Source organism: Pecten maximus, chromosome 18, assembly GCF_902652985.1.
Source record: "Pecten maximus chromosome 18, xPecMax1.1, whole genome shotgun sequence".
NCBI lineage: Eukaryota > Metazoa > Mollusca > Bivalvia > Pectinida > Pectinidae > Pecten > Pecten maximus.
In genome coordinates this window covers 29,063,728-29,086,597 of record NC_047032.1, presented here as the reverse complement: position 1 = coordinate 29,086,597, position 22,870 = coordinate 29,063,728, and the positions used below count along the sequence as shown (strand labels likewise).

At 36.6% G+C, this 22,870-nt stretch overlaps 1 protein-coding gene across 1 annotated transcript; it reads right to left on the bottom strand.

Annotated features, from left to right (window-relative positions):
- Window positions 1–13,761: 13,761 nt before the first annotated feature.
- LOC117316703 (putative peptidyl-tRNA hydrolase PTRHD1) lies at window positions 13,762–22,820 on the bottom strand. Its single transcript, XM_033871452.1, has 2 exons — window positions 22,528–22,820; window positions 13,762–13,953 (listed from the first exon to the last, which is right to left on the bottom strand). Exons 1-2 carry the CDS (start codon window positions 22,720–22,722, stop codon window positions 13,783–13,785), a joined length of 366 nt encoding a protein of 121 aa, XP_033727343.1. The 5' UTR covers window positions 22,723–22,820; the 3' UTR covers window positions 13,762–13,782.
- Window positions 22,821–22,870: the final 50 nt, after the last annotated feature.

Below are 22,870 nucleotides of genomic sequence, written 5' to 3'. Positions count from 1 at the left end.
AAATTCATTTGAGTGAGCTGTGTAGCTTACTGCTGATACATTTTTCAAAAATATTTTATTTGTCTTACCCTTCTAAGTTTCAGCTCCTCCACTATTTCTACGAGACTGGACCGAAATCTGAAACTTTCCACCTGATTAAGATGAAATTCACCATCAACAACTGGCCAGATGTTGGTCGCATCATTCTTGTCACCTGTAAAATCTTAAAGTAAATTCATATCAATATTATTATTAATAACTACATCAAGAGTTTTACCAATTAGCTACTGTATACATACATGAAATTACATCTTGCCATATACATTACTGAAAATTCTTAATTTTATCGGGTTCTATTACATGTACATTTCAAATACTTTCAGGAATACAAATGTATAGAGATATCTTGAGAAAATTTATGAAAATAATATAACCTTTTCACATTTCTGTGAAAATAATTCCTTTTGTTTCAAACTTTTGACAAAACCACAAAAATCTTAACAATAAAGAAAATATAATATAGTATGTTGATGTGGTTTTGGATCATCATATGGGGACAAATCTGATTTTGTAAAGAAATAATAGTTGGTTAAATACATTGAATATGTTGATGATGACCAGAGAGACTAATTTATAACCATACCCAAGGTGAGGCAGCTGGTGTAACTCTGTGTGGATGGCCGTATGCTGACTGCCTATAAAACCACATGGTTCGTGGTCGGTCATGGCTATTTTTCAACCCTGAAAAGACAAAATTTTAAAATGGAAGCCTATGTAATTCAAGGAATAACACTATGTGATGTATAAGCAAGTGCATGTACCTCTGACCCTTTTAAGGGGGCATAAAATCTAAAAAAAAAAAATTTTTAAATAAAATCTAAATGAAAATATTTTACTTACAATTTTCTTCATTTCAAAAAGCTTTCACCGTTACCTCAATACCTGTATACCTGCTTATCTGACTGCTTTTCTATAATCTTTACAAATATGACAGGATAGTTTGTGTTGTTGTATTGTACCATTTTCTCGAACTGGAGATATACAAAATGTATAAAACCTCTACGATTCAGGCGATGACTTACAAACTTACATGTTTATTCAATTTTCAAATTGATTATCTTTCACTTCTACTTCAGAATAAAAATAACGCATCAAGTATGAAACAATATTGCACAGGTTTGTGGATTCGGTGTCTTGGAGGCCATGTACAGCAAATAATCAAGGTTACTGTGGATAAGATGCTTTCCAGAAGTTTTCTATTATTTTCCGACAATCTCAAGTTTTAACCTCCGTCAAAACTGGTGACCTTACATAACTGATCGACGGAATTCCGTTCAAACAGCCATACGATACAGTTACGCATACTGTCAACCAATCCCGATGTTCCATAAGACCACCTTTTAATTATCTATAACTTACTATAATATCGAAGCGAAGAACCATGCCTAAATAAGGCCTAAATATGCAATGTGTGTCATCGATTGTCAAACCATTCTTCCCGCGGGATGTCACTCTCGGAATATCTCGCGCATGCGTAATAATGAAAGTGGTCGTAGATTTCTGCTGTAGGTTTACTAGTCAAAATGCTAGTAGACATGTGCAAGTGAGGTTATGGTATGGTGCACTAGACCAAGTGGTCGTCCGTCAGTTAACTTTTAACTTCTTCTAAACTATAACTAATAATATAACTGGGTACCGAGGTACCTGTGGTAGCCTAGTCTCCAATGAATGACCTTGACCATTTGTCCTGCCAGAGTTAAAGATCATCTGCATCTACTACAACAAGAGGCTCATGGGCCTCAACGGTCATCTGAATTTTAATATATTTTAGCACACTTGGTCCCTGTGACCACAAATTAAGGTCAAGGTCATCCATTTGAACAAACTTGGTAGCCCTTCATCCAAACACGCTACATACCTAATACTGGTTATCTGTGCCTTTTGGTTATCAAAAAGAAGTCATTCAAAGATTTTGGCATATTTGACCCCTGTGATCACGAATCAAGGTCAAGGTCATCCATTTGAACAAACTTAATAGCCCTCCATCCCAGCATGCTACAGACCTAATATTGGGCCTCTGGGGCTTTTGACTACCAAGAAGAAGTTGTTCTATGATTTTAGCATATTTGACCCCTGTGACCACGAATCAAGATCAAGGTCACCCATTTGAACACAATTGGTAGCCCTTTATCCCAGCATACTACAGGCCTAATATTGGATCTCTGGGTATCCATTTGAACAAACTTTGTAGCCCTTTATCCCAGCATGCTACAGGCCCAATATCAGGTCTCTGGGCCTGTTGGTATTTGAGAAGAAAATGAAAATGTAAATTGTTTACGACGCACGGCGCCCGACAAACGGCGATCGCAATAGGTCAACTGAGACTTCGTCTCACGTGATCTAAAAACTGGCCCAATATAAATTACCAAACAACCTGAATGGCCATGATAAAAGGGGCAGCCGTTTATTGTAAACAGAAACTTTTAACATATATACATATCATATATTTTAGAATTAAATCGTAATTTTTAGCAAAGGTGAGCGAGAACTACGCCATTCTGGCCCCTTAGGAGGCCAGCGCCACCCGGCCCATTTCTCCATGTCTGCGCGATCAAATGATGCAAACAAAACTTAAAGAATTTTCAATTTCTAGGGAACCCAGCAGTCTTGTATTTTAATTACTATTCTACTATACAGACTAGGACAGAATGCTATAGAACTTAAATACATTTATGGAAGGATTATACGCAAGAATAAAGCATCCTTTTTGTACAAAAAAAAATGGAGAAAAATGTATGGTTTTCGGAGAAATGCATTTGGCATTGGAAGACTGACCATGAAGTAGATCCTCTTTGTTTAATAATGGGATTGTTCTGCCACGTATTATCATCCACACCAACGTTTTGATCTCCAATTTGCGGCTTTCGTTTCTGATAATTCTTTAAACACTTCGCACACATGTCAATACCTTGATTATCAGTAAAGTTATTGCCATCTGCTTTTAAAACACCAAGCAACCAATTGTGCTGGGAAAGTTTCTAGCAGGTTTCTTAGTTTTAATGTTTCTCCTAAAGGCAACTTTACAACCCGCACCTACACACATATCCTCATTATCAAAACGGTACTGTATGTATTTCAAGTAATAGTTCATATCATGGACATAGAATCTATCAAATGCAATGTCAAAAGAACAATGAGATTTGGGTATGTGGGGTATATTGTTATATTTAACGCCCTGTATATAGTTACAGCGATGGTCATTTAAGGTCGCCATGGTTACACATGTTGGCATTACTTGTATGCGTGCAATGGCTTGTTATATATTAGGAAAGACACGTGTACAAGGTCAAGGGGGGGGGGGGGGGGGGGGAGTATGCTGCAAACTTTAAAGATTCTTATATAGCTACAGTAGCACTGGTATAAATACTAATAAACAGTATCGGCAGCACACATTTCATTGCTATGGTTTCATACGAGCATGCGTAAAACCCCAACAGAGATAGTTTTGGTATTGCAATACCATTAACTGACTGTAATAGGAAAGAGTAATGAAAAATACCCTGCCCGTACAATCCCCTCTAGCCCGAGCTAATGTACACTACTCTGTCCTTCACAAATTCTTCATCCCGAACACAACCACAGTCAGGTTCTATATCTCCAAGGAAGCCTCTCAATCTACTATAGTGTAGCTTTCACTTGGAGTGGTCAACGGACACCAGATCTGTAATAGAAATTGTAGGAAGGAGTAATAAAAAATACCCTGCCCACGCTGTGGCTTGAGCTAGCGACCACTCGCTCTCAAGGCAAACACCCTCACAGTAACCACTAGGCTAGTGGGGAAATGTTGCACTAACTGACTGCATTAATGCAAAACTAAACATTAAAACCCTACATTACGATTCATGAATCAATACATCATTGCACAATATCACCTTTTGTAGAAAAATGGTTTGTAAGGTCAACTTAAAAAAAAACTAAAAAATGTCTGACTGACCGTTCTTTCCCTTTTTAGGAACGTCCCTGTCCTTCTGTTGGCGTTTAAGTTTTGTTATATCACGAACAAGTTCGTGGTTTATATCAGATATGGTGAAATGTCAAGGTCAAAATTTCATTCAAAATCGATAGGATCAAAGTTCTAAGTGGCGAAAGGTCAGTGTCATTGAAACATAGGTCAATGTCAAAGGACCTGTTGCAGCTATATAGTGATTTTGGCCCACAGAGCTTTTTCATTAAAAATGATTGATTCATCAAATATGATCAATTCCTCATAACTTTTCGACATTTGGAAACCATTTTCTCATTTGGCCAACAGGTGGCGCTTCAGTCAATAGCATATACCAGATGGCAGCATGACCCGTCAATAACAGCTAAAAAAATGTATAAATTCAGACAAAATGTTGACAACTATACTCTCTTTTTGAAGTCTGATCTTGTGCACTTACAAACACGTAACAACTATACAAAAAGTGTATTTCATTTTTATGTGAGAACAATTCAAAATATAAAGACAGCTCTTTTTGCGAATTAGACCTATACTAAAATCCATTTATTCAACAATGTTCGTATTTGAGCGCAGACAACTTTTTACTTTTAAAGACATCTTTACCAATCATATAAACAAATGCCAAAATTTTGTATAGCTAAACCCCTGGCCATTGAGCCATTTTTCAATTCAAAGATGCATTACCCCTATTTTTTTGAGTATATCAAAGTACTGGAAGTACTGAAAGTCAATACAGGATTTTTCTCATGCTACAGTTTCGAGTGAAAATGTCTACTTTTATTGCATATAAAGTGCCTCTTGAATGATGTTTTGTTGATTTATGAATTATTTTATTATGTACGCGTTCTTAACATCAGATATCAGGTGTCTATGATATATCTCCGTTCACTTTTAAGTTTTTTGGTTTGTTTGGTTTGTTTTTGTTTAATGTCCTATTAACAGCCAGAGTCATTTAAGGACGTGCCAGGTTTTGGAGATGAAGGAAAGCCAGAGTACCCGGAGAAAAACCACCGGCATACGGTCAGTGCCTGGCAACTGCCCCACGTAGGTTTCGAACTCGCAACCCAGAGGTGGAGGGCTAGTGTTAAAGTGTCGGGACACCGTAACCACTCGGCCACCGCGGCCCCTCACTTTTAAGTACAAATGCAAACAATGTACACATTGCACATCACATTATACCTCTTTTTTCTCTTTACAAACACCATGAACACCATACCCATTTTACTAAAAAGCAGTATGATAAAAAGATAACGTTAGTACAGGTTAAATTTCATGTTGGTGGTGCTCAGAATTATGATTTTTGAAGGAAAAACATATGATTTGAACTGTAGCAAAGATGGCGAGTTGAGTAGTGATATGTATTCCCTTTTCCTCGTCCAAAGCTAAGTAGCCGAATGATTTGGAATATAGTGACACCTTTGTGTATATATACATATATATTATATATGAACAGTTCTCATAGTACAATTACGACAGGTAATTCAAATCTAGACCTTTGGATCAACAACACATAGTGCATATATATTTATATTCATAGGGTCTAGTAAGTAATAACGACAATATGGTCAGATATATGTACTGGATCCGCAGAAACAAATGTTTGTTGTTTTTGAATTTTTCATTGATCAGTTATGTGTTTTGTGTGTGCTTTGTTTATTGAAGGTTTCCCATCAAATTCTGTCTATAGCATGTATTCTTTAAAACTGGATTTCCTTAGATTCCTTCTTCACCCTTTGTGCTAGCTCATTAACCTTAGTTGATAAACCTTTCATTTGTTCAGCCATTGCCCTGTCTTTCAGCACCTGTTCAGAAGAAGGTTCATATATTGAACCACGGAGGAAGTTCAGGGAAGCGGGTACAACCTTTACGAGTGTTGCAATGATGTCAATGAAGTGATTAGATGAGAGTTCTGTCTGAAAGAATTTAAATTTCTTAAATCTTGCGTGATAGCTAGCTCTCAGCAACCCATCTCGTTTTGTGATGCATCTATCAGTGTTGGCTTCAAGAGAATCATGCTGGCTCTTTCCTGGCTGGAGAAAGGATGGCATGTGATGTCCATATCCCACTTCAGAGATGTCTTTCAGAACATCCCTGAATCCACGATCTACGATGATATGGTCCTCTAGCTGCAGGAGAGGATTCAGGCTTTCAATTCCGTCAAGGATTTTCTTGGTTATTGTGGCGTCATTTTCACTCCCACAAAATGGTCCAACCGTGTCCAAGACGTATCCATCTGGGAAAACTACACCATAAATTTATTATAGTTTCTTTTTATCTGCCCGCAGTAACTTTTTCTTTGAAACTCGTGATCGCCACTCTTTCCAATATAGATGTACGTTCCATCTAAAACAACTGTGACATTATCACTAAAGAAAGTCTTGGTGAATGCAGTGTTATGGTTGAGGGCGTTTTCTCTAGAAATATGTTCAGATCCCAGATACAAGGGAACAACTGTCGCCTCGAGAGATTGAGCAACATTGTGGAATATTCTACGGACACTGGATTTATGCAGGTTGAATAGGGATGCCAACTGTGTATAGGATATGTCCGTTTTGAGTTTGACCCAAAACAAGAGGAGACAATCTTCTGTTGACAAACACTGGGAAGATATTAGATGTGCACATCGGCTATGAAGCTCTTGCAGCTGCTCCATGTTCCACCCAGTCCAAGCCAGACAGTCTTGGCCAAGTTGGTACGATAATCTCAGAAGATCATTGATCACCTCGTCATGTTTATCTGGAAGATAGAGTGACAACTTTTCCCTTCTAGCAGCAGTAATTGGAAAATTAGGATCCAAGTCTTTCCCAATAAAGTGGTCTGCGCATGATCTCGCAGACTTAGAGACCCATATCCTGTGAAACAAGATCAATTGGAACCTAACCTTTTCAGTATATGAAAGGCAAAGGCAACATTTCCTGTGAGAGGATGGAGTGAAAAAGTAGTCATCTACCATGGGCTCTGACCTTGGACGCTTCCTTAAATATACATATAAATAAATAACTAGTGAAAACTCTCACTGGAAAGTCATTTACTTTGTTCATGCTATCATATTTTGTCACAATGACACGACAGAAAAGTTTGAAACACGTAGAAAAATTGTACTCGGGGTTTAATACATGTACTTGAATCGTTTTTAGTCATTCCACAGCTTTAACGAAGAAAAGTTTCAAATAAAACATAAATTATGCAAAAGAAATTCATAATTTTGTCATATTTTCTTCAAAACTAGTTCATTTTGGCTGAAGAAAGTCATGCTTTGGGAACAAATAATCTCTCATTAAGGCACTAGTAGCTTTTGAATTTTTTGTCCGGGTTTTGTTGTTTTTTGGGGGTAGGGGAGATAAACATGATATTTCTCTTACTTGCCAGGGACCTACTATCTTGATATTTTTGTAATGTTTCACAAGGATATCAAAGATGTTTTTAAAACACTTTCACTGTCTGCACCCGGGGTTTTTGATACATCTGTTGATATTTTTCTGAATTACTGAAATCAAAATGACGAAAAAAGAATCCCTGTCTGCCACCTTTTTCATGTATATTGTGAATTCTGCAAAATAAATTCACAAGTCGGGCGTATTATACTCAAAGCTAGTTCATTCAGGTTTATTATAGTCCATCTTTGGTAAAAAATATGTTCTCACTTAGGTGTTAGCGGCCATTGAATATTTTCCCCGGTTTTTGTGATTTTTGGGGGTAGGGGAGATACACATGATATGTCTCTTACTTGCCAGGGACCTACTATCTTGATATTTTTGTAATGTTTCACAAGTATATCAAAGATGTTTTTAAAACACTTTCACTGTCTGCACTCGGGGTTTTAGATACATCTGTTGATATTTTTCTGAATTACTGAAATCAAAATGACGAAAAAAGTATTCCTGTCTGCCACCCATTTTCATGTATTATGTAAAGTATGCAAAATAAATTCACAAGTCGGGCATACAATATTAAAAAATAGTTCATTTTGGTCGAGTGTGTTTATGGTAAGGCAGAAAATATTTTTTCATTAAGATACTAGCGCCATTTGAAATCTCTTGGTAAAATTTTCAATCGAAATCAGTAAAAGGTGGCGCTGTAATCGCACCAAAAATAAAAATTAAAAATAATAGGCCATTCCATGTGTATTTTGACATCTTTTATCAATATAAAATGTTTTACAAAGAATTCCTTCGTGGGCCATCCTGCAACAGGTCCAAAGTTGTATTAAGATATCTCTTTGATTAGTATTTTTCAGTTTCTAATGATATAATTACGAGACAAAATTGTCATAATCAAGCAAGACTTATCGTCTTATAAAATATTGATGTAACTGACAAGTTGTACTCGGGCGTTCGATTGGAAATATTTTCCTCGGGTTCACAACCGCTAAATTAAACAGCTTACCACCAAGAATTATTTCAATGTTTCCTTTCTCTAGTTACTTGGCTGCTTCCACTGTCACCACTAAATCGATAAACAACGACTTTACTGTCGACTGTTACTGACAGACTTATCGCAACAGATTAGAGGAGCTGTATCTGTGTGTCACTGACGAATTATAAGGCTGGCATGCTTTAGATCACATGATCTTCACGCACTATTGTTTCTGTCTACGTGTAAATCTTCATGTATCTTCCTTTTGCCAATATACCGTCGTTTTTTTTGTTTTTGTTTTTTTGTTTTTTATCTATTTCGACATGAAAGCATGGTCTTGCTTACACATCAGTTATATAGAGAGTTGCTCTAAAAACTGGTTCATACGAGGGCTGATTGATATGTTGTGAGCCTCACATTAAAGGATTTAAATTTCCCGGACATATTGTATTGTTTTTCAACATAATCCCCTTCAGTATCTATAAACTTTTGCCAGCGGTGTTTAAGGGCCTCAATGCCACTTTTATAGAACTCTTTTTCTTGGCTGTTCAGAAAGTCATCCACTGTATGTATGACGTCATCATCAGACTGAAAGTGGGTGCCTGAAATAGCTGTTTTCAGGTTTGGAAATAGATGAAAACCTGATGGAGCGAGATCAGGTGAATAAGGCAGATGATCAATCAATTTAAAGCCACGATCGTGAATGGTAGCCATGACAATGACAGACTTGTGAACAGGAGCTTTGTCCTGATGGAATAACACACCTTTCGTGAGCTTTCCGCGGCGCCTAAGTTGAATTTCCCCGTAACTGCCTCAGAAGTGAAGCATAGTATGTGTCATTGATTGTTTGTTTCTTTTGGAGATAATCTATCAGCAAATACCATCTACATCCTAGAAAACCGAGGCCATTACCTTCCAAGCTGATGGAACAGTCTTTGCCTTCCTTGGCGGGGGAGAGCTAGGGAACTTCCATTGTTGTTTGGCCTCGAGGGTAAAATGACGGACCATGTTTCATCCATAGTGACAAATCCCTAAAGAAAGTTGGCAGAATCTTCCTCAAAAAGGTTAAGATTAGCACGCTATAATGTGCGCCTGGTGTATTTCTGATCAACTGTCAGAGGTCTTGGTACCCATCGGGCCGAAAGCTTTCTCATTGCAAGATCCTCGGTCAGAATGAAATGTAATATTTCCTGTTAAATGCCAAATCTACTGGCTATGTATCTTTCTGTGACTCGTCTTTCAGTCATAACAATATCATGAACCTGATTGACCATTTCTGGGGTTTCAACATTGACAGGCTTTCCAGGACGGGGTCATCCTCAAGGCTCTGTCGACCGCGCTTAAATTCCGCCACCCACCTTTTCACAGTAGCATATGAAGGGGCATCTTTCTCTAGTGTTGCTACCATATCATTATGGATATCCTTAGGTGTTAAACCTTTTTATGTAAATATTTGATCACTGCTCTTTCACCGATTTTGTCCATTTTGCAGAAGCCGCCTGTCTTGTTTACTTTAGAGTGCTACATCGTCGATATATACTAACCAAATGAGACCAGTCCTTGGGTACACGGGCCCTATAAAGGCAGATAACAGTAGTACTTAAAAAGAACATCATTGAGTACCTCATTCGATACGAGGCTCACATCATATCAATCATCCCTCGTACATGTAACTAGTGTAAATTCTTCGGAGAAAACGAAGGGAGGAACATATACAATCGAACACGCTGTGTGACCTTTCAAGGGAGTCAGTAATAAAGGTCAAATATGACGTGTGGTCTTTTAATCCAGGTTCAAGTAATTGGTATAATAAATAGCCACGAGACAGGGGGAAATATTGTCACGTGACAGGCGGTCTCTTAATCCATGTAACTAGTATAGTATGGGAGGGAAAGATACGGTCACATATGAGAGGGAGCGCTGAATGTAGGTAATCACTAAGGAAGGTTTGACAGTATAACGATCGTTATGTATATGGAGTCAATCTGTAAATGTCAATACCATTAATCTGTTGTTAAACTGATACGGTCCTAGATGATGGTATAACATTGGGCTTACTTGTGACACCACCCGAATACAAACAAGACCTAAACAACGTTGAACATATTTTTGAGTCCACTCTTATAGGGGTAGGAATATTTTTTCTGTAAATACTAATTAGATGCAGACAACTGCGCTATGTCGACCATGTCCATGATCGAGGCATCCGTGACATGCTCAACATTAGTTCGTGTCTACATTAATATCATTTGACCACATCCTGGTGGTCATTGGTCAATGTTAAATGTCACCTTTGACATCTTCTGCTTGTGACGCATTACTGCATTGGAGTTGAGGAATTCATGTCCAAGGGCATTTTCTAGTTCAATAAAGATTGCACTTATCAGTTTGTTCAAATGTCCCTGAACCAATTTGAAGGTCGTCGGCCATGTATTTAAACTACATTTTGCCCAGTACTTAGCTTTGATATTGGGCTATCATGTTATTCAAGTGAATGACCATCGAAATGTGTACAAGATAAATAATTTCATAAAACTTCTTCAAACAAAGATGTGAGGGCTAATGTTTATTGAAAAGTGGGATGTCAGGATGTGCCGTGTCGCCCCCGCCATGAGAAGAGCGACTGTTCGCCATGCGACGAATGAACGTTCTTCGTTTGGCCGCATTGTCGCTCTTCGCATGGTGGGGGCGCTATGGCCGAAATCAGCTATCATAGCTACATTTCCCACTATAATGATACCATGTATGTTAACTACTTAATTTGAAATGACTGATCTGTTTCGTTTTGTCCCCCCCCCTCCTTTTTTCTATACCCCCGCAACGAAATCACCTTGCCCGTCCGTCCGTCCGTCACAAAATTTGTCCGGCTATGCATTCGCTCATTTCTTTATGGATTTCACTCAAATTTGGTATATAGTTAGAAGACCACATGGACTTGTGTCCCCTGCAGTGATTTTGGGATTGAGCCCTTTTTAACAGAGTTATGCCCCATTTTCATACAAAATGTGTCATAATTTTGTCCGGCTATGCATTCACTTAGTTTTTGATGGATTTTCTTGAAACATTTTTACAGAGTTATGCCCCTTTATGTAAAAAATGGTTACTAGCTTGTCTTGAAACTTTTTACACAGTTGAAGGACTGCATGCACTTTTTCCCCCAGTAAATGCTTTTTCCGAAAAAATGCTTTTTACATGGTTATGCCCCTTAATTTGAAAAATGGTTATAATTTTGTCCAGTTATGCATTTCCGCAGTTTTCACAAAATTTGTGTATAGTTAAAAGGCCATATGGTGTTGTGATTTTCCCCATGTACATGTAGTCCTTTTAAACAAATTATGCCACTTTAGCACTTTTTAACAGAGTTATGCCCCCTTTTCATACAAAATGTGTCATAATTTTGTCCGGCTATGCATTCACTTAGTTTTTGATGGATTTTCTTGAAACTTTATACAGAGTTGAAGGATGGCATGAAGTTGTGTCTCCAGTAACGGCTTCTTCCGAAAAAAACAACTTTATACAGAGTTATGCCCCTTTATGTAAAAAATTGTTACTAGCTTGTCCGGCTATGCATTTGCTTTGTTTTCAATGGATTTTACTAAAATTTGGTATGTAGTTAGAGGACCCTATGAGGGTTAGCTCTATGCAAAGATTTTGCCGAATTACCAGTTCTAATAGAGTTATGCCCCTTTTTCTTTAAAAACGAGCAAAATTTTGTTGGCTCTGCATTCACTTATTCTTATCTAAACATAGAACATGTTTGATTTGGTTATAGTACCATAAATAGGCAGCTTCACAAAGTATCCAAACCAATCATGGAAAAGTGGGGGGTATACTTGTCACCCCCTCGGTGACAGCTCTAGTTATCTTTACTTATATTTTAAAGAAGTGGTTTTATGGTCTTATTGAAAAATGCCATTAATACTGCAGGGTCAGCAAAATTAGCTACACGTGTAACACATAACCTACATGTACACATGTAGTAAATAAACAATGATCTGTAACTTATCACATTGACATGATGTACATATGTAGGGCTACAGTGATTTGAATGATCATGATCGATCATCACAATTTATTGATCGATTATGAACAGAAACGGAAATACCTACACAATCATTCACAACAAAAGAAGGAAAATGTTGTGCACATATATATACTTTAGATCGTTTTACTGCATTTTGATGTAAATATAAAATCAAGTCAGTTAAAGTCCAAATATCTCCTGATAATTTCCCATTCAAACCATGATCGGCCACAGAAAATCGCACGACCAATCAGTCATAGTCAGAGGTACAAGTCAGAAAGACACTATGTATAACTGAATATGACAAGGAAACACACTCATTTTTAACTCACCGGTCCCAAGTCCGAAAGTGTCATGGTCCGTCAACTTTTCGTTTAAATCGTCATAAATGTCATACTAATGGACTTAACGGATTTTTACCAATTTTGGTCAAAGCATCTTTGGCGGGTGGGTGTAGGGGGGTGGAGGGAAGGAGTGGGGCCAAATAGGGGAAATATTAAAAAGTCCTTTAAATTGCTACTAGTCTTGAATAAGTTATTGGGTTTTTACCACATTTGTTCAGAAGCCTTCATTGGGGATGGTGAACCAATTCTGCATAAATTGTGACTCTGGCCCCCTGGCGCAAGAGGGAAGGGCCAAATAAGGGAAATAGATACAAGTCTTTCAGATCACTACTAGTCCTGAACGAGAGAATGGATTTTAACTAAATTTATTGAAAAAAGATATAAGTTTATTAAATTGCCACTAGTCATGAATGAGTAGAGGCAATGGATCAAATGGGGAAAACAGAAAAGTTCTTTAATCACTATTTACACTAGCGGATGATCCCATGTTGTGATTGTCATTTGTGGATAGATCTAAAAACATATATATAATTGGGAAACTGCTTCATATCAGTTTGAAAGCCTTTGCCAAAAGGGGCCAATAGTTCAAATTTTGCGAATTATTTCAAATTCGTCTTTTATATGAATGAAAAGATGAGATCTAAATTACATCTGAAGCATCTTTGGGTGATTTTGTATGAACTGTGCGCCTTCTCCTCAAGGGCCTGAAAGATGGGGCCCAATAGGGGAAATATAGCAAATTCTTTAAAATCCTTCTTTCTCTGTAGGAATGAAAGGATTTGGTCTATGTTTGGTCAGAAGTAATCCTTGGATGAATGGGAACCAATTTTGTATAAAAGATCGTCTGGCCCCCACAGGCCTGCGGACTGGCATCCAAATAGGGGTCTTTGACATTTTTCTTCCTTTGTAGAAATGTAGTGTTTTGCCATAATCACTGCAATATCCAAGTTTGTGATACAGGCCCTCTGGGACTCTTGTTTGTTTGCCTCACCTGAGACAATCAATTTCCTATCATCTCTTGTGGTAATTAGCTAAAAATAGAAGAAACCAAGAAACAGATTGTAAGATATTGTATTTTATTTCATCAGTTTAAACTTTTTGAAGTGAATCTGTATGAGGTCTTTCTGATAGGGCCTAGTTGCTATACAGGTCGGGATATTCTCGGGTTGCTCCATCCATAGCTTGTGATCCACGTTTTCTGTCTTTAGTTTTTCTGACAATGAGATTAGACTGTCTTCATCTTTAGCCTGTAAAAGATAAGAATGTATGCAACAGTTTGTTTGTGATAATTGCATTTCTTATTAAAGTTATTCTCATCTATAGAAACATGATGTGCAAAGATTGAAGCATTATCAGTATATTTTTTTCAGTTCTTTATCATACTTTTGTTTACTATCCAGATATAGATGTATATTGTTCAGTACAATGTACATATACGTGTGTATATGTGAATGTGCATGCACCCTTTCTATAATGTTCTTTAAAAGAACTTTGTTAGTTTCAAGACACTTGTTGATCGTTGGAAACCCATGAAACTGCTCTGCTGTATCATATGCCCACAAGACTGTTCTGTTGTTGTCACAAACAACCAAGCAATCTTGTGGGCTTCCAACTAAGGAAAGTGTTGTGGGAAATTTATCCTCTGATTATCCATCTTACGTCTGCTTTTCATGGACTCATTAGTGATAAAAATGCTTTCAGAACATGCATATATTCAATATAGAACAGACAGTGACAAGTTAAAAAGCAACCATCTGAACAAAATGATTTTTGCATAGCATTCGAAAATGGTATCACCTGCATGTTATAGAAAAAATTATAGCAAAATCGTAACCAATTCCTGGGTGTAAAAAAACCTCCCTAGACAGAGTGCAGTCTGCATGCAGCGTTGCTTACTGTAACTTTGTGGTGTTAGATAATTGTATCATATGCATGTGTCAAAACAAGGGCCCGTTGGAGGGCCACAACATACGCCCGCTGCAATATTTGACACTTGGAAGGGGGTAGTTTCACAGGTTGTAATGCTTTAAAATGAAGTATGGGAAACCTTGGTTTAGACACAACAACACAAAAATAAGTTCACATGTTTATATACAGAATATACAGAGCCTGGGTCAGGTAGTTTTGAAGTTATGTTCTGGATAAGTAAAATCATCAAAGGGCAATAACTCCGCTAATAAGGGGGTAAGGGGCATAATTTTGGTATGTGACACTCCGGCTCATCTAAATGTATATTTGTGTTCAGTATGGAGAGCTCAACACCATATGTGCCCGAAGTAAACTCATCAAAGAGGAATAACTCCACAAATAAGGGGGTAAGGGGCATGATTTTGGTATGCGACACTCCGGCTCATCAAGATGTATATTTGTGTCAAGTATGGAGAGCCTGGGTCGGGTAGTATTGGAGTTATGGTCCGGACAAGTAAAATCATCAAAGGGGAATAACTCCGCAAATACGGGGGTAAGGGGCATGATTTTGGTATGCGACACTCCGGCTCATCAAGATATATATTTTTTTCAAGTATGGAGAGCCTGGGTCGAGTAGTATTGGAGTTATGGTCCGGACAAGTCAAATCATCAAAGGGAAATAACTCCACAAATACGGGGGTAAGGGGCATGATTTTGGTATGCGACACTCCGGCTCATCAAGATGTATATTTGTGTCAAGTATGGAGAGCCTGGGTCAAGTAGTACTGGAGATATGGTCCGGACACCATATGTGCCCGAAGTAAAATCATCAAAGGGGAATAACTCCACAAATAAGGGGGTAAGGGGCATGATTTTGGTATGCGACACTCCGGCTCATCAGGATGTATATTTGTGTCAAGTATGGAGAGCCTGGGTCGAGTAGTATTGGAGTTATGGTCCGGACACCATATGTGCCCACCCACCCACCCGCCCGCCCACATGATAACATAATACGTCCCGTCTTTTGTCGGGCGTATAAAAATTATAAAAAAAGAACTGATTAACGAATTGCGTGATGTGCAAAATGTCTCTGGAAACTCCTTCCTCCCTGGAATCTGTTTTTCAGGAGTAAAGGGCAAATTTTGGGAATTTGGCTTAGATATGAAATAATTTCTATTGGGAATAGGGCCCAACAACGGCCCCTCAAAAGCTTCCAGAAAAAGCCCTGATATGTAATGTATACTAGGTATATGCTTCACTGGACGTTTGTCTGATGAAGGTGACTAAGCTGTGTAATCACTGAAAAGTAACACATAAAAATTAAATACTGCTTGTGATATACAATGTTAATCATGACAAATAGCATATACCGATAAGTAATTGTTAAATTTAAAGAATTTAGAAAACAAGTCCTCGTCAATGTGTAGGTTGTATATATATATGTATCCATACTCCAGTATATCACAGTATCAATATAAACATGCATATTCTATTCATACCTGTATAATCAAATTTATGTAAACGGGATATACAGTTTTTGTATAATAATACCTGTATACATGTATATCAAAACATAAATTTCTTTCATTTCGATCATCAAAAAGTGATATGTCCATATATTGAGGTTATGCCCTAAATGCAAGTGGCGATCAGAAAATTAAAAAAAAATAAAAGTACTTAACAATTTATTTTTTCCTCAATATGACAAGTTCATTCATTTAAGGCCTAGTATCAAAGTATGTATTTCATTTCATTATTGCAAAATGCATGAACACAACTCTATATAGCAGAAAACAGAATTGCATTATAATATGATATACGCCTGATATTCAAAGTTTTGTTATTTCACAGACAAATTGCAACTAAAATTTTAATTTATTTAACATTGGAAAAATTTATGCAAATTTTCATAAAAGTATACCTGGGTATGAATGCTTTTAGCCTTAGATATTTCTTTTAACTCAAGCTCATATACCACAGATAATATCCACATAGAAAAAAAACAAAAACCTATAAAATTTACATGCAACTAGGTTTGTTCATAGGGACTTAATGTGTCCCCAGGTGGTGAATAGTTATATCTGTTGTAATTATAAAGATATTTTTGGCCAAGTTTATAGAAAATCTTCATTACAGTACAAATCAACTTGCAATATGAGTTTGTTTTTTTTTTGTTCAGCTGGAAAACAGTTTCAAATTATAAATGTTAATCATTTCAACAGAAAAACAATATGTACATGTGTTATCCTACATTTAAATGTGGACACAGGTAAACTTCAGTAACTAATTAGGCCAGGTAGGAGATACAAGAACACTGTACATGTACAAGCTTGCTGTAAATGACCCCCTGGGGTGTATTTTCTAAAGAGTGTACAGGGAACTCTCCAGGTGTCTGACACACTGGATGTTGGTAGGTGTGATGTCAATTATACCAAGGTACATTATAGGTGAGGTGGGGGTGGGGGGTGGGGGGCAGGGAGTAATGTCTCTCAGCCAACATACTGTTGTCTTGTGTAAGGTGATTCTTTGGTTCAAGTTCAAGTTCTTTATCACTTTGAGCAAATTAGCTCATCACTTTAGAGTACAAACATATTATATATAATTCACAAAATCATATTTGGTATATATACATGTTCCACAGCTAATATATACAACAATGATTTGAGAGTGTATTTATATATTTTTTACATCGTAATCAATTATGTAATTAGTAATTTACATATTAAAAAGTATGTGTACACATGAAGACATTTCATTGTGGAAATAATTCTAACCTGTTTTTTTAATATTAGCAAGCTTTATATATTTACCCCAACTTGTCAATTCTTTAGGGCTATTTGTAGAAAATAATTCCACTAATTTGCACACACTTTGATTTGATACATAATACCGTTTCAAGAATGTATTTCTTAAATTTGCAAAACAAGGAAACACTAATACAAAATGGAACTCGTCTTCAATATCATTCATACATCACATAAATGACAAACTCTTGGTGTCGCTCAATGCTATGATATCTACCTTTTTAAATATTTAGAGTGTGTGACGATTATAGTCAAATTTTAGCTATTTCTCTCAAGTATTCATGGGCTTTTTCAGATAATTCTGTCAACTATAACTGTTGTAAATATGTTGATATAAAATTCTTTTAGAGAACAATCATTTTTTCTACACACTCTTGGTGATTGCTTTGTCTTAAAACAGACACTACCTAATTTTGTCCAGGTAAACTCAGGTTCCTGCCCCGGGGCCATTCCTATAGCGACCTAATTTGTACCAGGTGGGTCACACCTCCTTTCTATAACTAACTAGAAATGGTATGACCGATTTTTTCACATTTCATGTCAGGGTACTATCTGGAAACTTTTTGTGTTACATAAAAAAATCAAAAAATAATTTCATATCATCAGAATCTGAATGTATACTTATTGCATTTTTTTTTAGCTGATACAACTTTTTGTTGTTTGCATGATATATATACAATATGATTAATATCCAAAATAAATATGAATATTCTTTATCACTTTTAAAATTAGTTGATTGCTTTAAAATTGAGTAAAAATGTTGATATTCATGTCGCGCACAAATCTCCCTTATTTCAGGCAAAACTCCCTTAAAATACACGGTATATTACTGATCATTTTTGTTAAATCTAACATTATTGTAGTGTATATCACGATTTGATTGGTATATCCTGATTAAAGGTATCGGTATGCTAGTTGTTTTGTATGTAACAATAAGGTATGATGGGATTGTAATATTGTAATAGTATATGGTATGTTGAGTATGATAGTCGCTATGTGCAATGGTATGACTACATTGTATAGTGTGGTATACTAGACTACACTATAGTGTGGTATACTAGACTATATTGTATAGTGTGGTATACTAGACTACATTGTATAGTGTGGTATACTAGACTACATTGTATAGTGTGGTATACTAGACTACATTGTATAGTGTGGTATACTAGACTACATCGTATAGTGTGGTATACTAGACTACATCGTATAGTGTGGTATACTAGACTACATTGTATAGTGTGGTATACTAGACTACATTGTATAGTGTGGTATACAAGACTACATTGTATAGTGTGGTATACCAGACTACATTGTATAGTGTGGTATACTAGACTACATTGTATAGTGTAGTATACTAGACTGCATTGTATAGTGTGGTATACTAGACTACATTGTATAGTGTGGTATACTAGACTACATTGTGTAGTGTGGTATACTAGACTACATTGTATAGTGTGGTATACTATATTACACTGTATAGTGTGGTATACTAGACTACATTGTATAGTGTGGTATACTAGACTGCATTGTATAGTGTGGTATACTAGACTACATTGTATAGTGTGGTATACTATACTACATTGTATAGTGTGGTATACCAGACTACATTGTATAGTGTGGTATACTAGACTACATTGTATAGTGTGGTATACTAGACTGCATTGTATAGTGTGGTATACTAGACTACATTGTATAGTGTGGTATACTAGACTACATTGTATAGTGTGGTATACCAGACTACATTGTATAGTGTGGTATAATAGACTACATTGTATAGTGTGGTATACTAGACTACATTGTATAGTGTGGTATACTAGACTACATTGTGTAGTGTGGTATACTAGACTACATTGTACAGTGTGGTATACCAGACTACATTGTACAGTGTGGTATACCAGACTACATTGTACAGTGTGGTATACTAGACTACATTTTATAGTGTGGTATACTAGACTTCATTGTATAGTGTGGTATACTAGACTACATTGTATAGTGTGGTATACTAGACTACATTGTGTAGTGTGGTATACTAGACTACATTGTATAGTGTGGCATACTAGATTGTATAGTGTGGTATACTAGACTACATTGTATAGTGTGGTATACTAGACTACGTTGTATAGTGTGGTATACTAGACTACATTGTATAGTGTGGTATACTAGACTACGTTGTATAGTGTGGTATACTAGACTACATTGTAGGGTGTGGTATACCAGACTACATTGTATAGTGTGGTATACTAGTCTACATTGTATAGTGTGGTATACTAGACTACATTGTATGGTGTGGTATACTAGACTACATTGTATAGTGTGGTATACTAGACTACATTGTATAGTGTGATATACTAGACTACATTGTATAGTGTGGTATACTAGACTACATTGTATAGTGTGGTATCCTAGACTACATTGTATAGTGTGGTATACTAGACTACATTGTATAGTGTGGTATACTAGACTACATTGTATAGTGTGGTATACTAGACTACATTGTATAGTGTGGTATACTAGACTACATTGTATAGTGTGGTATACTAGACTACATTGTAAAGTGTGGTATACTAGACTACATTGTATAGTGTTGTATACTAGACTACACTGTATAGTGTGGTATACTAGACTACATTGTATAGTGTGGTATACTTGACTACATTGTGTAGTGTGGTATACCAGACTACATTGTATAGTGTGGTATACCAGACTACATTGTATAATGTGGTATACCAGACTACATTGTATAGTGTGGTATACTAGACTCCATTGTATAGTGTGGTATACTAGACTACATTGTAGGGTGTGGTATACTAGACTACATTGTATAGTGTGGTATACTAGACTACATTGTATAGTGTGGTATACTAGACTACATTGTATAGTGTGGTATACTAGACTACATTGTATAGTGTGGTATACTAGACTACATTGTATAGTGTGGTAAGCTAGACTACATTGTATATTGTGGTATACTAGACTACATTGTGTAGTGTGGTATACTAGACTACATTGTATAGTGTGGTATACTAGACTACATTGTATAGTGTGGTATACTAGACTACATTGTATAGTGTGGTATACTAGACTACATTGTATAGTGTTGTATACTAGACTACATTGTATAGTGTGGTATACCAGACTTCATTGTATAGTGTGGTATACCAGACTACATTGTATAGTGTGGTATACTAGACTACATTGTATAGTGTGGTATACTAGACTACACTGTATAGTGTGGTATACTAGACTACACTGTATAGTGAGGTATACTAGACTACATTGTATAGTGTGGTATACCAGACTACATTGTATATAATGTGGTATACCAGACTACATTGTATAGTGTGGTATACCAGACTACATTGTATAGTGTGGTATACTAGACTACATTGTATAGTGTGGTATACTATCTATAATACATGCATCATGTAGTACAAGTGATATACTGTGTAATACTGTGATAATATCACTTTAGGATTGTATCGTAAGACGGGTGCAAATGTGCCGGCTGAGTGAATGTATTGTTTTGTATCATACCAACGTAATAGCATTGTAAAATGTAATACAGTAACTGTATATCACTTTAGGATGATTGTTTTAATTTGAACAGTGTATGGATATTGGCTATGAATAATGAAATGTCGCGTCTATCGTTGTACGAGGAGTTGAGGAGTGTAGAAGATGAAGATGTGTGCTTTACTGTCCATCATATCATTGTATTATTATATTTCATATTGGCCTCTTGTCGCACACAATATAAAGAGCGCCTGAGTGAAAAAAATAAATTGAAATAAATTGAATTGTACGTCAATTAAGCAAAGTCCCCAAATTATTGAAATTTAGCTAAGACTACGAGACAAACTTGGGTTACTGCACAGGGATAGGATATTTTGTACGTGAAATTGTGTATACAAATATTTTATTCCTGTAGTTTAAGTAAAATAAAAGACATAGTTGATCCCCAAGGGATTTTGGTGCCCACCATTGAATGATCTATATCAGTCAAATGAAATACTGATCTTTTCTCTTCTTTTTCCTTCTTTCACTCTCCTTTAAAAACATTTAATAACTTGATATAGTACATTAACTCCAAGATGGCCACCTGTCAGCCATGTTGTTTTCCGATCGGTCCCAAAATGCAATATGCACAACTAGGGACTAAGGGGAACTTACATATTAAATTTCAGAAAAAAAATTTCAATTACTTTTTGAGAAATTGCAATAACAAACTTTAATTGTCAAAATCACAGATGACTGCATATCGGCCATTTTGTTTATAGATTGACTCCAAAATGTAACATGTACATCTTGGAACCAAGGGGAACCTACATATGAAATTTGAGAAAGATCCCTTCAGTACTTTCTGAGAAATAGCAATAACAAACTTCAATTGTCAAAATCCAAGATGGCTGCCTGTCGGCCATCTTGATATCAGATTAGTCCCAAAATGCGACTTCAATTTTCTTGTGCACTACAGTGCCCTAGACAATACCTTGTACCTAATAAAGTTGGTGAGAGGTCGTTTCTCTAAATCCTATTCACACTTAAGGTTGTTTTTGACTAAATCCCATTCGCCCCAGGTTATTTTGCCCCCCCCCCCCCCCCCATTTTTTTCGTCAAGTGGTATATATTTTTGTACAAATCATTAAACATACCAAAGTTGCATTTCTTTTCAATATAACAATATAATTTATATCAAGAAAGAAATCATCGCAACACATTAAATTGATTTTAATGAAAGTTGTTTTGTGACTAAAAGCAGAGACATACATGTATATATACAGCTGCATATATATGTCTCTGCTAAAAGCTACTAAAATGAAAAGAAAATACGTACCAAACAAGATTTCACGCAAAAACAACCTAGGGCAAACGGGATTTAGGGCAAAACGACCTTGGGCGAATCGGATTTTGGGCGAACACCGGTAGAGCGAGAGGAATTTAGGCGAAACAACTTAGTGCGAACGGGGCGAAACGATCCGGATTCCCAATTGCATGTGTACATGTATGTAGACGTAAAGAGTGCACATCACTAAAATGGGCAGGGAACTGTATTTACAGCTAAAATGTGCCGTCGGCTTAAAGAGAGAATACAGATCTATGTGACTCTACCTCTAAAACAACTTTGTGCATCCTGTCAATATCGGCCAAATAGTGTTGCGTTGTTGTCTCTTCTCTGAACTGGTGCATCACAGCGGTGCATGCATGACATGCTTGTGCTATAAGGGCACCAGTCGGCCATTTCAGTGTCTCAACTAAGTCTTTCCTTAACACAATATATTGTACTATTGGTGACGCCATTCTCATCCCTGTAATTTTTCAGATACTGAGGTATTTATTTTTTTCTGTAGTCTATGGGGGCTTCCATGTTTTAGTTCTGCAGCATCGAACTTGCTCCAATGTGATTGGTAAAAATATCCATCATCTGACCAATCATCTTTCATCACAGAAGATG

What these genes read in the sequence shown, in the direction of transcription:
- LOC117316703 (XM_033871452.1), bottom strand. Translation starts at nt 22,722, where the DNA reads ATGAGAATGGCGTCACCAATAGTACAATATATTGTGTTAAGGAAAGAC. An exon ending in TGCACAAAGTTGTTTTAGAG is followed by an intron (nt 13,954 to 22,527) that starts GTAGAGTCACAT and finishes TATCTTTTACAG; the next exon opens with GCTAAAGATGAAGACAGTCT.